Raw genomic sequence first — 15,935 nt, forward strand, 5'->3', positions numbered from 1 at the left:
CTTTTTTCATCTTGTAGGACTCTTGTTTTGTCATGTATTTTTCTGAAGTTGAATTCAGGCATTCGTGTTTCTGTGAGGTGTAATAACGTTAAGGTTAGCACTGTTATCTGTCGGCGTTAATCTGGCGCCCTGTCTTTGAGCACCAAGTTTACTGCACTGAAGCATAAAGAATCCGTATTCCAATTTATCTGTTGTTTTGACAGGATTTGAGTTCATTTCTTCTTTAGCCATATGACTACTTGAAAAGTTCATTTATCGTATATTTTTTTCATGAAAAGCATAAAGCAAAGTATGGGCAATGGCACCTTTCAGAAGTTTAAGCTTCTTGATTATATGGTGATAGAAGCTCAACTTTATGTGCGGTTGCCTTTTGCATTCCAACACTTTTTATTTTGGTTTTCTCATCACTGTTGCTGTCATCTTTATGCGGGTAGTTGCAATGACAACTGAGCAGTTCATTAAACCAACCAATCACCATTCTCCTTAAAAAAATGTTCATGAACATTTCTCTACTTCATTTCTATTCTCAATTCCTCTCTTCCTATAATATTTTATACAATTTATCATGCCTATTTTTTTATTTCACTTTCAAGGTGTCTATTGTAATTGGAGTGTTTGGCTCATAGCGTCTACCATTCAAATTTCTATTTAAATATGCTTGCAAGAATTTCAAAGTACTAGCCAGTGTTTATACTCATTATTTCGCAAACATGCCTTTCCGTGGTCTACAAACTTGATATGTTTTCATTCTTCAAGCAGCAACATGACAGTTACAATACAAGTATGTTTCATTCCCAACTGGTAAATAAAAATCACCAGAAATCCAAGTTAGAAGTGATACCGGACAGGCTCTTTTGGCGTCTTCTAATCCAATTCATTAAATAAAAAACATAGTATTAGTCGGTGATTTTCTGTCTAATTTGCACACCTGACAGTTCAATAACCATATTGGGGTTCATCTAAACTTTATTGACTAGCCTCTTTGGAGGTTTACTTAATCATCTAACGTTTGTCACTAAATATTTCATTGAAAGGCAGTGCCAAATTATGTTAACGGTATCGTTTTATTATTGTTGTGTAGTGATTTATACGAGGAATTATCTTTTTCAGTATTAATTGCTTGTGGAGAATATAAAATGCCAGATACAGAGGAAGAGAAGGGTCACAAAACAAAAGACTGCCACGGGGTACCATGTTGTCTTTTATTGCCCCACTGTCAATCCGTAACGTCGTTGTGTATCTTCTACACAATCCCAAACAGTGTGACAAATCGAGCTGAATATAAAATTTCCATTAAAACAAGCTTGACATTCTCCTTTCACTGGGAGAAGTACCTATTTACTGCATCTAATAGGAGTCTAAGTTTCTAAGTTGTGTTGCAAATTATAATAAAGGCTAAATATTTGATCTGGCTAGACAACTAAAACAGACCAAGTCTAATTATATTTTGCACACTTGCTCCTGTATATATTGCAGAGAGGATTCATGTAACACAAATTATATTTAATCTTCACAAGCCAAATTATTCTGACTCACTGCATAATTCTTGTCGTAGGAAAAAAAACTAGACCCAAAAGGAAAATATCCAAAATTTTGTTTTACTTGACACCCTTGTGAGAGGAAGAGAAAATAATGTTGGATTTCCCTCGTGATAAGGCAAGCATGGGTATTGGATTGGAATAGTTAATATTGGTAGTTAGTTGTGGAGAAAGTAATGCAGGTTTGGCTATAATTGTTTGTCTGATCGAAGTGGGTGAAGAGTGTAGAGTGCAGAGATGAGTATTATTGGTGGAGCAGGGTCTTACAAGAAAGGTAATAAATGTTTGGTGGAATATGGGGTAGAGATGATTATGATAGGTTTGTTGGTGTTTATGAACGTGGGGTTGGATTCATCTGCTCAATCTTTATTTTTCTGTCACCATATTTACGATCACCGTCACTTTCAATTCCTCCACCCTACTCAATCAATGCAAACTCTTTCATCTCTTTCATGCCCTGCATGCACATACCATTATCTAATTCAATGTCTTTCCAAAGGCGCAGGTTAAGGCGGGAGACCTTTACACACCAAAGATAAATTGTTATATTTTTAAATTATATTAAAAAATAGAGTTTAAATATAACTTAAACTTATAAAATTGATTTATAATATGAAATTTAGAGTTATTTATTTATGTATTATGAAATATTTTTATTTCTAATTTATGTGAAATCTCCAACAAATAATATGAAAATTTGAAATTAAAAATTTCAATTTTTCTTAATATTTTTTTTATTGTTATTTTTTTTCTTTCTTTATTTAGTTAATAAGACAATGAATAAAGCAAGTCTACATCTACTATAAGAAATCTATTTAAGATTAAATAGGTTTTTCGTCATGTAAAATTTGTTTTTCGTTGATCTAAATATTAGATCTCTTATATATTTGTAATAAATAAACTATTGAAATGGATTAAAGTTTTATAAGTACAATATTTTTTTTACTATACTCATAAGATTTAAATATAAGATTTAAATTTTGAACTATGAATAAAAAATAATTTCATAAAAATAAAAATATATTTAACCTATCTATTTATGATTAGTGTGAGAGAAAATTACATAATTAATGAGTCAAGGCTACTTAATATTTTGTGAACAAGCACAATGAAGAAATTAATTGTAAAACAGTAGACATTAATTATTGTGTTTAGTTAAAAAAAACTAAATCCCAGCATGCTCCACTCTCGTTTTTTTTTCTTACTTTCTACCATTAAAGCTTCCTAGCAACCTCCATCTTTTGTATTCCTACTTCACTAAGCTAAACAATACTGACCTCCACCATGTTCTTCACTACACAAAGTTTCATCCACCTCCAACATACATGTCAAAAATATTATAGAAAGGAAAAGGAGAGTGAAAATTAATGAATTGCTAAAATATATAGAGAAGAGGAAGAAATTGAAATTTATAAAGAGGATTTGAAATAAAAAAGATGGAGAAGAAAGCATAAGTTAATTTTCTTCTTGGGTGAAAATTTAAAAGGTCTAATAAAAATAGCATGCAATGTGAAACATTGAGGAGTCCGACGAAAAAGAGATCCAAAGAAAAGGTATGGCTGCCCACGTGCGTCACTTTCACTCTTGCTCCGTGCAACCTTGGAGCAAAAGCCTCTTTAATTTTTTATTTCATTATTTTCAAACTAAATTTTTGTCGTTTCAAAGGATCACCACTTCAATTAGAAACAAAGTACTACGCCACAACTTCAAATTATTTAATGAATGTGATTAAAATATTATTGTGGTTATTACATATCAGTCCCTTCACGTTGGCAGTTATATTAGAATGAGTTTGGAGTTAATTTGAATTTCCAAAACTATTTATTGTATAAAATAATGTTCATGTTTATTATTTATATACTCCTTTTCTCTCATTATTATGGGAAACAATATTTGCATTCAGCATCTTGTAAGCATAATTAGCTATATTATTGTTTTCTATATCGATTAAACGAATATGAAAATTCACTCTAAATATTTCGTAAATACAACTTTAATATAACTATCCATTTTAATAATTTTTTAAAATTTTATTTATTTTAATAGTTAAGAGATAAAATTTTATCAAATATTTTTTTTTAAGCAAATGGTACCATAACCTAGTTTGTCGGGGAAGAGAAGTAAAAAGGGTAGTCGTATCTCAGTGAGGAGAACAACAGAAGTGACCCACTCAACTTTTCTCAAATTTCTTGTCTTTCTTACAATGAAAATACTATATAACCAAAACAAAAGACATGGACTTTCTGACCCAGCTCTGACCAGATTGGGTGCCCATTTTCACGATTCTCCATTTGTTCTCAGAGGAGAAACATTAAGACAACTCTTCTTGGATCTGCAGAAATTCATTTGCACTATATGTTGGAACTAGTTCATTTAGGTGGTTCAAGCTATTGTGTATGAATTTTTTCCAATGCGTTTTCTGTCTGCAAATTTTAAGGAGCATTGGCTCTTTTTTTTATTTACCTGTTTCCTTTTTTTTGGTAAAACCAATACCCAAATGATAATAACTCCTGCTTGAAAATTTTGGGAAAGGCAGTACTGTCGGCAAAGTTTCCTCTCTTTCATATTTTGTAAGGAACCAACTCTATATTATTTGATGAAATCAACTAGAGAATATTTTGCATGAAATATTTAGTGCAGCCCTGTAATTTAGCAATTACATTGTTTATGTGTAGCTAGGATGGAAATCAACCTCTTTGCGGATGCTGCATATGGGACTGCAAAACATAGACGAGGAGACTTGCTCCATTGACTTGTAGTTGTCTTATGAACTGTGACTGGACTAAACTTTAGAGAGCAAAGGAGGCTCAATTATATCTTTAAGCCCAATGGATTGATTCTTTGGATGGTAAGGACTAAGGACCCTTTGAGCTGTCTGAATTACTGGATTCTGTGTTGTACTAATTGTTGCTTAATCGAATCTGCAAGCTTGGTTTGCAACTTCGCATTGTTCTCTTGTTAGTAGATTTGGAGTACAAATGATGAAGCTTTTATGAAGAGGGAGTAATTGTAATTGATTGTGGTAGTTGAGAAGTTGAGTTTAATTCAAGAAGAAGAGGTAGATATGGCAGCAAAGTTCTTGCATTCTTTAGCAGATGACAGCCTAGATTTAAAAAAGCAGATAGGATGCATGACTGGGATTTTCCACCTCTTTGATCGTCACCACATTATATCTTCTCCCCGCATTACCCAGAAGAGGCTTCCTCCAGGTAATCCTTTGGTAGTTGTTGGTCACGTGTTCAATAAATTTAGTTTCTCAGCGTGGCTTTCATAAGTTGATCTTTTTTTCATTTTTTCTTTCTATGTTCCTTTCATCAATCTCATATGTTTTATCACTAGTGCTGTTTCTTAATGGTTGATTTGTCACAAGGATACTAGTCTCATGTTTTAGTCCTAGGTTTCAACTCCTTTTGTTTGCATTCTTCCCTTTTGAATTTCATTCGATACTTTGTATACAGTAGTTGGTTCGGTCTCCATAAAATAATTAGCTCATGACCTTTGCACCACTCAGTGTTGGTTCTTGGTCTTGTGTATTTATTTCATTTGAGTATACAAATCTAACGCTTCTGTTTTCGTCAAAGGTAATTCTCACTTCAATTATGACAGCCTGGAAAGAGGTTCTGATAGCATAAACCAGCAGCAATCAACAGCAGTAAGAACCTTCCTTTACATGTTTCACAAATTCTCAACTGTTTTACGCTTCAAAATTTCATGAATAATATTTCAATTTGAGGAATGGAAGTTCTGCTACCAGATCAAAATTTGGGTCCAGTAAATTTGTACTATATACTGGTGTCAGTTGTAAAAAGGCCGAGAATTGGTTGTTTGTTATCTTTCTGAAAATCGTTTCAGGATTTGCCGATTTTGTTTGTTTCTTCCTAATTTAGTGGCTTAAATTTTGTTTTTACCCTGTGTCTGCAATGTGCTGAAACTACCATCTTGTCTGAAGTGCGCGTAATTGAATGGAACTAAACATATGCAATTTGGTGAGTTTGTTGCAGGATATGAGGGGTATGACTGATAAGCACAAAATTTCAGCTGAATCATCAAGAACCTCGTTCTCTTCTTGTTCATCATCAATGTCCTCTTCGGACTATAAAGCTGAAGCAGATGCTCCCTTTGACAGGGTTGGTTTTCCTGAAACTCCTATTAGGGACCCAGTTATGAACCAAGCAAGTACCTCTCCCAATTTAGGATGTCCATCTCTTGACCTGAGGGATGAGGTGAAGGAGTCTATATATGGGGAAGCCAGAGGAATGTCCATAGAAGGGGATTCCCCGAGACAATTTCAGGTGTCTAAATCTGTTGATAGAAAACAGACTCCTATTGATCTAAAGGAGTCCTTGCGAGTCCTTGCTAAACTTAGAGAAACACCTCGACGTTATGTTGAAGCTAAAGAACTTCCTAAGGATGCTCCTCGGTTTTCTTATGATGGAAGAGAAACAAGTGAGATACCTTTTCACTCGCATGACACCTTGAAATGTCCACAAAAGTTAAAAGAGCTTCCTAGACTTTCACTGGACAGTAGGGAAAGTTCATGGCGCTCAAACAGCTCTGATTCAAAACCCAGTAACCTCTCAAAAAATTTCAATGCAGGTGGTACCTCCACCTCAGATGACAACATTTCTAGTCTACGACAGCCTTCAGCATCCCAGAGACGGTCACCTAGTATTGTAGCAAAATTAATGGGTTTGGAAACATTGCCAGAATCCTGTGAGGCTAGTGATACTAACTCAAATTTTAGTGAAAATGACTCAACTCAAGGTAATGGTCAGTTTGGGAAAAATGGATTCGTTAGACCACTTCGAGTTTCTAATTTCCCTGAAGTCCCATTGAAAGAGAAAGAGATGACTTCCCCACAATGCAAGAATCTTGATTTGGTTGTGAAACCAATCTTGAGTACAAGGTTTCCCATTGAACCTGCACCATGGAAGCAGCAGGATGGAAACCAAAGCTCTGAGAAACTAACTTCCAGGGCCATAAAACCTGTAGCAAGAACTCCAGATTCATTTCCTTCAGTTTATAGCGAGATTGAGAATAGATTGAAGGATCTTGAATTTAAACAATCTGGAAGGGATCTCAGAGCACTTAAACGGATATTGGAAACAATGCAAGTAAAGGGTCTGTTAGAGACCAGAAAAGAAGAACAAGCTTCAGATGTTGTTCGAAATAAAAGAGACTATGAACTAAATTCGACCTCAATTCAGCATTCTATGAGGCAGGAAACAGCCTGGGAATCTGGTTATGCAATTGCTGTAGAGTCACCTATAGTGATCATGAAACCAGCAAAAATTGTTGAGAAAACTGGAGTTTTTACTTCTTCGGTCTTTCCAATTAATGAACTTTCTTATTCCCACAAACTTCATAGTGATGGTGTACACGTACATGATAAAAAAGGGACAGCTTCCAGTCAAATAGCAAAAGATCAGTCTCCTAGAAACAGTCCCAAGGATGCTTCTATCAGTTTTAGTGAAAATAAAGCAAATAGTATGAAGACTATAAAATCAACACAATCCCAACCAAGGTCTACACAATTTCCAAAAGAAAATGGCCCAAACTCAGTAAAGAATTCAGGATCTGTTAGCCCAAGAATGCAACAGAAGAAGTTAGAATCGGAGAAGCAATCTTGTCTTCTTACCCCATCATCAGATTCAAATAATCCCAGAAGGCAGTCCTTGAAGCAGACAACATACCCAGATTCTCCCAGTCAAAAACTGAGACCTAAAGTCCATAATTCACAGAGCAGTGATGACCGACTCAGTGAGACTAGCAACGAACTGAGAAGTTTAAGTAGCCAGTGGGATGAAGTATCTCTTCAATCAGACAGTATCACTTTCGACTCAAAGATGGATATTGAAGTTACCAGCAGTTTACAATCTGCTGAAATTATTGATAGCCAATGCCCATCTAGGAAGGTTATTGAGCATTTAGTTTCAGGATCCATGCATAAGGTTAGAACTACGATGATCTCTTTGCCTTCAATCTTTCTGATTAAAACTATGAGAAAATTAAAACTTTTGGCAGTAATATATTCCAATTATCAGTTGATATGTAAATTTTACTTAATTTTTGCAGAAATCAACTCTGAGGTGGGATGAGGATGAATCAATTGCAGAACTCGCAACACATGCCTCTGATCATCCAAGTCTTGGATCAGTTGTCGATGTCTCAGTGTACAAATTCGGTATGCCATCGCCAGTAAAGAGTATATCCAATTCTTGTAAAGGTGATATTTCTTTCTTCCACATGTAATTAGTCAGATTAAAAAAGACAAATTATTGGTTTTGACAGTCAGTTCATCCTCAAGATTGATTGCAACTTTATGTTTAAAAGAAGTTTTAGTCGTTTTCTATCTGAAATGCTACCTCATGTAAGAGATTGAAAATCCTTTTCTTATGATGGATTGACCACAACTAGAGTTGACCATGCCTGTATCGTACAAAGACGGCAAAGTAATTTGTTACATAGATATGATGATGATGCATAACTGTACTCCTTTGAGCCACTGATTTTTCTGGTTTCCAGCCATCCTTATTAAGTCACGTTCAAAATGGTTTACATATATCAAATTTTCTCAAAGGCAACTATGATGAGCATCATATTCAAGGTGCCTTAAGCTTTATGTTTTCTTCCTGCCATAATCTTATTTTCTGAAAAAAAGAAGAAGCGAGTATTCACTAGAGAAAGAAATTTTAATTTGGAATATTTTGTTCGTTCCCATAGACTATTTACCTATAAGCTCAAATTCTGCAGTTGACAACGCTCAAGAATCTAAAGAAAATTATCATACAGATCAGTGGAGCCCTGCAGATGACCTCTTCGTTAACAACAGAAGATATAGAGAGATCAACCACAAGAAATTGCAAAGCATAGGTCGCCTTATTCAAAAGCTTAGACAGCTAAACTCAAGTCATGATGAAACTAGAATCGATTACATAGCTTCCCTTTGTGAAAATACAAACTCAGACCACAGATATATTGCTGAAATACTGTTGGCTTCAGGTCTACTACTGAGAGCTTTGAGTTCTGAGTTGCTGACATTTCAACATCACTCATCAGGTCATCCCATTAACCCTGAGTTATTCCTTGTGTTGGAGCAGACCAAATTAAGTAGTTTGCTTTCAAAAGAAGGGGGCACCGCTGGAAAAATTGCTTATAGAAAGCTAAATACAGAGAAGTGGCACAGGAAGCTCATCTTTGATACTGTGAATGAGATTCTTGGTACAAAGCTAGGCTCTTCTCGTGAGCCATGGTTGAAGCCTGATGGACTTGCAACGAAATTCGTCACTGCACAAAAGCTTCTTAAAGAACTTTGCTTTGAGATACAAAAACTTAATTATGTGAAGCCAGATTGCAGTTTAAAAGATGAAGGGGATGGTCTGAAAAGTATGCTAGAGGAATATGTGATGCATCCCTCAGAAAACTGGACATGTTTCCCTGGTGAATTACCCGGGGTTGTGTTGGATGTTGAGAGGCAGATATTTAAGGACTTAGTTGATGAGTTTGTGATTGATGAAAGTTTGCGATTGAAGGTACAGTAGGCACAGCAAGCTATTTGGAAAGTAGTTCATTCCATTTGCTGCCAATCTCTAATCCATCATTTTGTTCATCTACAATTACAAATGATTTTTTTGTATCAAGCCATGAAAGTTTAAGGATTAAGAGCTTTGATTGTTTTTGCTAACCTGTGAAGCAAGTAACTTCAACACGGATTTACATCATAAGTATTCTCAAAAATTCGTGGTGAAACATGTGTGTTGTAACTTTGGCTTCTGATGTTGAGTTGTCTTCTGTAAGGCCACAAATTTCCGTGCCCTGAAAATACTAGAAGTTGCATTCCTCAATGAAAGTGGAGAAAACAACTGGGAAATGCCATGCACATGTCTCTTGAAGAATTCATGTTCTAGGCCAACAAAAGGGGCTAATGTGCATCTCCTTTTTACTATAAAATCGCTACATTCTTGTAGAAAGACATTGGTAAACCAAATTCCAAGCCATGGAAATCAGAATACTGTTCCTGATTGCACTTGTCACATTCAATAGTTCGTAGTCATCAATCCAAAAACATATAATGCAAAATGTAGTATAGAATCAACTTCACTGAATTTTGTACTTACTGGGTAGAGGAACTCAAAATAACTAATGCTGCTATATGCTTTTTTGGGAGTTGAACGGTTAAAGAAAAGATAAAATTAATTTATGAAAAATAAGGTAGTGGAGAAATTGGAAGATAATTGCTATATAGACTAAGAAAGACATAAATAAACCAATGTGCTTATGTTTTATTAAGTAAATATTAAATAAAAATCTTAGAGTTGGTTTAGAACTAGGAGGTTTGAATATGTTGCATAACTCTTAAATACAGACATGTTGCTGTTGTACACAAAATATTTATAAAAAAAAACAACCAGAAGTATGGTGTAAATTTGGGCTGATTTTCAGATTTTGTTTTATATTTAGTTTCCTACAAACTAACTTATAAATATTGTGTAGAACTATTTTTATCAAATAAGCCTTCGTAGCATAGTGGTAGTGCGTTCGCTTCGTAAGCGAAAGGTCGCGAGTTCGATCCTCGCCGAAGGCTTTTTACCAAAATATTGGTGGTTTTTGAGTTTTTGGAGATTTGGTTTATGGGTTCCTTATAGCGTAAAGGTGTACTGATATTTCCTTGTGTGATGGCCACCAAGGAGGGAGGTATGGTGTTTTTTGTGTGTAGGCTATACAGTTTTGTTGCAAAGCCTGAACATCAATCAGATTGCAGAATTTGTGGAATGTCTTGCAACTCTTTAAGACCTCAATCATCTTTCGCATGGAGAACAAATGTAATAGCGGATAATGCAAAAGTCTTGTCAAACACTTTTTTAGTTATGGTTAGATTGGTAGTAGCATATACACACATGGTGAGCTTTATGTATAGTGTTGGTTAAACTAAAATACAATTTTGATGCATAAATCTGTATGTTTTTTTGCTGCATAATTATGCTTGTATGGGTAGTAGCAGATGTTTTAGTTATTGGTTCCATGAGTCTTGATCTTAACCATTTTGAAACTTGTAAGCTATTGGAATAAATAGTTAGGTGGTATAGACTTTGGTTCTGTATCGAGACACCCAAAAATATCTATCTTAATTCATTAATTTTTTGTTGAAAAAAAAAATCATTACTTAAAATGTATAAAGAAAACCATGAAAAACTGAATAGGATGGTTAATAGAGTGGACTCTTGTATTGTTGACCAAAAAGTTATTGTCAATTGCTTCCTATACCCAATGATTTTAGATCTGCAACTAAGTTAACTTTTGAGTTATTGTCTCTCATTTCATAATTAAAAATTAAAAATATATACTAAAAAAATTAAAATAGATTTTTGTGTTATGAAAATGAAATTTGAAAATCAAAATCTCATTTTTCAGAAAAAAACAATATATTCAAAACAAAATCCGATAACATATTGAAAAAAAGAGATTTCGAAAAATTACAAAAGATATTTTAGTTATTTTGTATCACTGATCAGATGCATGTCTAAATTTGTTAGGTAAAACCAAGCAATTACTAAAGTTATTTGAGCTTTTATGTTTCTCTTTATCTGTAAGAAAGAAAAAATGTTATATGTGTCTCTCTTCCCAATTTGAGGAAGAAAAGAAAGAATTGGAAGTAGCATGAGTGGTCCCCTTATCTATCTAATGTTGATCATAATCAAGAATTGATTGGAGTAGAGGATTTTGTTTGTAGTCAAATAGTACTCTTCTCATCTGCACGCCTACAAAGTGCATGCAACTTACCTATAACCATATGTTTTTTTCTTCTTTTATAATTCTATATGGAATATGCTCAAGTTCTAAGTAGTTCAACTCCCTAGCCACACAAAAGAATAGTAAGAATAAATAGGACCACTATGTTTATATTATATATATGCTTAAAGTACAACAGAATCACATTATTTCTGTCATAATATTATACAATTCATTCTTTGTTATCATTATTAGTATAATCATAACAATAAAAGGAAAAATGAACCTAATTTATGCTACCAGGACAATAATTTGTGTTTGAAATTTCTATCATACTATTTTGTCAGTTTATTTAAACTTTAAAAAAATTTAATAAATGTAGTAGCTAATAAATAAAGTTAATGAATTAACAATAATTAATTTGAAGTTAAATTTTTATTTTCAGGATAAAGATGAATTTCTAAGAAAATTTGTCCGTTGAATAAAATTAAATGATTTATTGTGCTTGAAATTTTAATTAAAATATTTTTTTATTAGTTAAAATTGTTTGTAATAGAATTTAATTAATATGCACTCTCTACCTATTATGGTTGGAATAATTTGCTAATACATGCATGAGTTTTTGCAAGCTGAATTTGATTGAAATAATTAATAATTAGTTGGCAAACAGGTTTTGAGAGAATGTATTATTACAAAATATAAATTCTATAACACATTGTTTATAGTAGTTGTTAAACAACCGATGTTGACAAAATACAGTAACATTTTGTAAATGAATACAGTAACAAGTCTCTTTGACATGAAATAGTGATGACATGTGATTCAATACCACTAAAGATTTTATAGCAAATGTGACTATAGAAATTGAGAAAAAAAATGTATACTTTGATTGAACTGATGATATATACATTGATGCATATTCTAATGTTTAAGCACATACATCTGATGTTTTAGAAAGGACACTGCAACCTGATAATTGCCAATTAAAATGATATATATATATATATATATATTATTATTTATTTATTAGTACATTGATGTAGATTATACCAACGTTTTCAAGGTAAAGTTGTGTGGGATATTGTTCACATTCAATTATTGTAATAATAAGATATCGTAAATCAATCGAAGTAAATCAAATCAACTTGGTTTGGTTTTGATGATGTTGTTGTTGATTTTTTATTTTTGTTAATATATTTGATGAGTGGGTTATGTTTAAAAGTGAATTATGAAAAGATGTATGATTCAGTTAGGTGGAATTTTTTATATGATATGATGTGAAGAATGGGCTTCCACAGTAGATGGATTGTATGGATCAGGGGATGTCTGGAGTCTACAACGATATTTGTCTTAGTTAATGGTAATCCTACATCAGAGTTTAAACCTATGAGAGGATTAAGACATGGTGATCTTTTAGCTGCGTTCCTCTTTCTAGTGGTTGTTGAAGGCCTAGTTGGGGTGGTTAGACAGGCGACTAAAGCTAATTTGCTCAAAGGTGTGAAGGTGGGTTCTGATGAAGTTGATACTTGTATTCTTCAATTTGCGGATGCCACTCTTTTTTTGGGCTAAGATTCCTACTCCGATGTCTTCTCTCTTAAGGCTATTCTTAGGTGTTATGAACTTGCATTTGGGTTGAAAATCAACTTCTACAAATCAAAGCTGACAGGTATTAACGTTACGAGGCAATCCCTTGAAGTTTATGTTAAATCTTTACACTGTTGTCTTATGATGGTTCCCTTCAAATGCCTCGGGTTAGAAGTAAGAGGTAACCCGAGGAAGAAGCAGTTAAAGGAGCCAACGATAAATAGAATTAGTTCTAAACTAAGTGCTTGGAAGGGATGTTTTCTATCTCTTGTTGGAAGAATTTGCCTTGTGAAATCGGTGTTTTCGTCTTTACCGCTCTTCTATCTGTCCTTCTTCAAAGCTCTAGAGGTGGTGCATAGCAAAATTATTAGCATCAAAAGGAGGTTTCTTTGGGGATGGGGAAGGGAGAAAAGCTCTATCTTGTGGGTGAGCTGGGAGAACCTGTGTAAACTGTTGGAGGAGGGAGGACAAGGCATTAAAGATATTAGAAAGTTTAATACAACCCTCTTGGCTAAGTGGAAGTGGAGACTTTTGGGAGAAGAAAAGGGGAAATGGAAATATATCATCTTATCTAAGTATGGCATAATGCATAGACATTATCAGCTTCCTTTGAAGTACCAGTCATGGTGGTGGAGAGACCTTTGTAAAAGTTGCGATGAGGATAGGGAAGAGGATTGGTTTCGAGGTGCATTAGAATGGAAAGTGGGAGGTGGGGATAAGATTAGATTTTGGGAGGATGCTTGGTGTGGTGGTGGTTCCCACTTATCTAAGTATCCTAGGATGTATTCCCTTTCGCTGGATCAAGGGAAGAAGGTAGCAAAGGTAGGAGGGTGGGAGGATTCAGAGTGGAGGTGGCGACTAGGGTGGAGGAGGGCTATGTTCCTATTGGAGATCCCACATCGACTAGAAATTGGGACAATTTATTGTATATAAATGGGTGCAAACCTCACCTTATGAGCCGATTTTATGGGGTTGAGTTAGTCTTAAAGTCCACTTTGTAATATGGTATCAAAGTCATATCGAGCCTATCCTAGCGAGTGTTTGTTGGGGCTATCATGCCACCCGCTATCGGGCCATTATCGGATCACTCATAATATGTTGTCCCACGCACGAGTTGGCAGTCTCAGCGTGAAAGGGGTGTGTTGGAGATCCCACATCAACTAGAAATTGGGACAATTCATTGTATATAAGTGGGTGCAAACCTCACCTTATGAGCCGGTTTTATAGGGTTGAGTTAGGCTTAAAGTCTACTTTGTAATAGTTCCAATGGGAAGAGGAACAAGAAGAGGAAATGTATCAGTATATATCTACAAGCTTTTCCAAATGTACTGACAACAACATGGAGAGCCCTCATGGATAGGATTCCTACAAGAACGAGTTTATCTAGAATAGGGGTGTTAACCCCTTTAAATTGTGTTATGTGCCAAGATTCGGATGAATCCTCGCAACATCTTTTTGTTGGTTGTATCATTGCTCAACGGGTCTAGGTTCAATGCTTTAGATGGATTGGGATTAAGTTTGTCCAACACAATGATTTGAGGAGTCATTTTGAGAATTTCGTCTTACCTTATGGATCTCTCAAACAAAACCTGGTGTGGAAAGGTATGTGTGCGGCAGTTGTGTGGTGTATATGGAAACAAAGGAACCAGATTGTTTTTAGGCAAGGGGAGGAGGTGAACGCGAAAGAGATTTTCCAAATGACACAACTAAAAACATGGCTTTGGATGAAACATAGGATGGATGCTTTTAACTACTCCTTTTCTTATTGACATTTAAATCCCCTAATTTGCATTAAGAGTGTCCTATGAAAGGAAGGATGAGAGCCAGTTTGTGGAGCACAGGTTTGATGGACGGAGAAGAGCTGGTTTACGCTGGTGGAACCTGCTTTTTTTAAGGAAAAACACAAGTGGGAGGTCCTCTGCTGGTTTCGGATGATGCAGTTCTTTGTTGTTTGATTCTTTTTTGGCCAAAGAAGATGTAAGTACAATTTTCGGGCAGGGTGGTGAGTCAAGATGCAGCCATACGATAGTTTTAAAGGTATTTGTTATGGTTTTTTGTGCTTTTTTTTTTCTGTTGCATAGATGTTGTCTTTCTGCTGCAGCTTTGGTGTTGTTTTTCTGTTGCATAGACATTGGTTTTATGTTGTATAGATGTTGGTTTTCTACTGCAGTTTTGGTGTTGTTTTTTTGTTGTAGTTATGGTGTTTTTTTGATGTTTTTTTGGAGCCTAGGCACTGGTGTTTTCAGGTTTAGTAGCAGGTTGTTAAACATAGATTGTTTGAGTGTGTGACCTTGTTCTTTGGTGATGTTTGTATTCATCTGTTGTGTAGGTGATCTCTTTAGTTTTAGACTCTTTTTTGTTATGTTAAAACAAGAGCCAAATGAACCTAGGTATTTGTGCTTGTTGTTTTGTAAGTTTTCTTTGTATAAGGGTTGTGACACCTCTGAAGTGTCCTCTTTAATTCATTTGTCTATTGTTGATAAAAAAAAATCTTTGATTTTATTTGTTTGGTAGGTGTTTCTTGAGAGGTAGGGGGAGGTTAAAGTGCAATTTGTATAAGGGTTGAATCACCCCGAAGTGGTTCATATTTATTAATTCTTTATTGCTAATAAACAAAAATCAAATCAACTTCGACAAGGTAAACACTATACAAAAATCATTAAATATAAACTATTTGATTAAACTAGCGACTATTTTATAAATTAAAAAAATCATTGGTATCTAAAGTAGTTTCTATTATTAATAAAAATTTATAAAATAATTTATAAATTGATATCTAACCATTAGTTACAAAGATTTTAATTACTTTCTCCTTTATATTTTAAATTAGTCTTTATTAGTCTTTTAGAAACTAATTTAGAATCTAAAATTCTAGTCGCTAAAACTTAGATAGTTAATTTAGAAACTATTTATAAATTTTTATAAATAATAACCACTTTATATATAAATAATTTTTTAATTTCTAAATTGATATTTAATTTAATTAATATAGTTACTAATTATTTTTAGTATCTAAATATTTAGTTACTGTTTTGTTGCGAAAGTTGTGCATAATACTGTTCACATATAATTATAATAATAAAA

General features: G+C 34.1%; 2 protein-coding genes and 1 non-coding gene across 3 annotated transcripts; all 3 read left to right on the plus strand.

Moving 5' to 3' along the window:
- Nucleotides 1–3,756: 3,756 nt before the first annotated feature.
- On the plus strand, nt 3,757–9,222 carry LOC137807702 (protein LONGIFOLIA 2). Its single transcript, XM_090299489.1, is given in 7 exon segments — nt 3,757–4,108; nt 4,214–4,747; nt 5,120–5,190; nt 5,540–7,489; nt 7,614–7,764; nt 8,292–9,075; nt 9,077–9,222. Coding segments are annotated over 6 exon segments (3,129 nt in total). The 5' UTR covers nt 3,757–4,108; nt 4,214–4,602; the 3' UTR covers nt 9,105–9,222.
- An 828-nt stretch (nt 9,223–10,050) lies between these two features.
- Nucleotides 10,051–10,122, plus strand: TRNAT-CGU (transfer RNA threonine (anticodon CGU)). Its single transcript has one exon. It is a non-coding gene; the product is annotated as a tRNA-Thr (tRNA).
- Nucleotides 10,123–12,551: 2,429 nt separating this feature from the next.
- On the plus strand, nt 12,552–14,786 carry LOC137805637 (uncharacterized). The gene is made up of 3 exons (XM_090300152.1): nt 12,552–12,770; nt 12,867–13,729; nt 14,648–14,786. Exons 1-3 carry the CDS (start codon nt 12,552–12,554, stop codon nt 14,784–14,786), a joined length of 1,221 nt encoding a protein of 406 aa, XP_090156278.1.
- The last annotated feature ends 1,149 nt before the right edge of the window (nt 14,787–15,935 follow it).

This window comes from Phaseolus vulgaris, chromosome 3, assembly GCF_051622355.1.
Source record: "Phaseolus vulgaris cultivar YP4 chromosome 3, ASM5162235v1, whole genome shotgun sequence".
Lineage (NCBI taxonomy): Eukaryota > Viridiplantae > Streptophyta > Magnoliopsida > Fabales > Fabaceae > Phaseolus > Phaseolus vulgaris.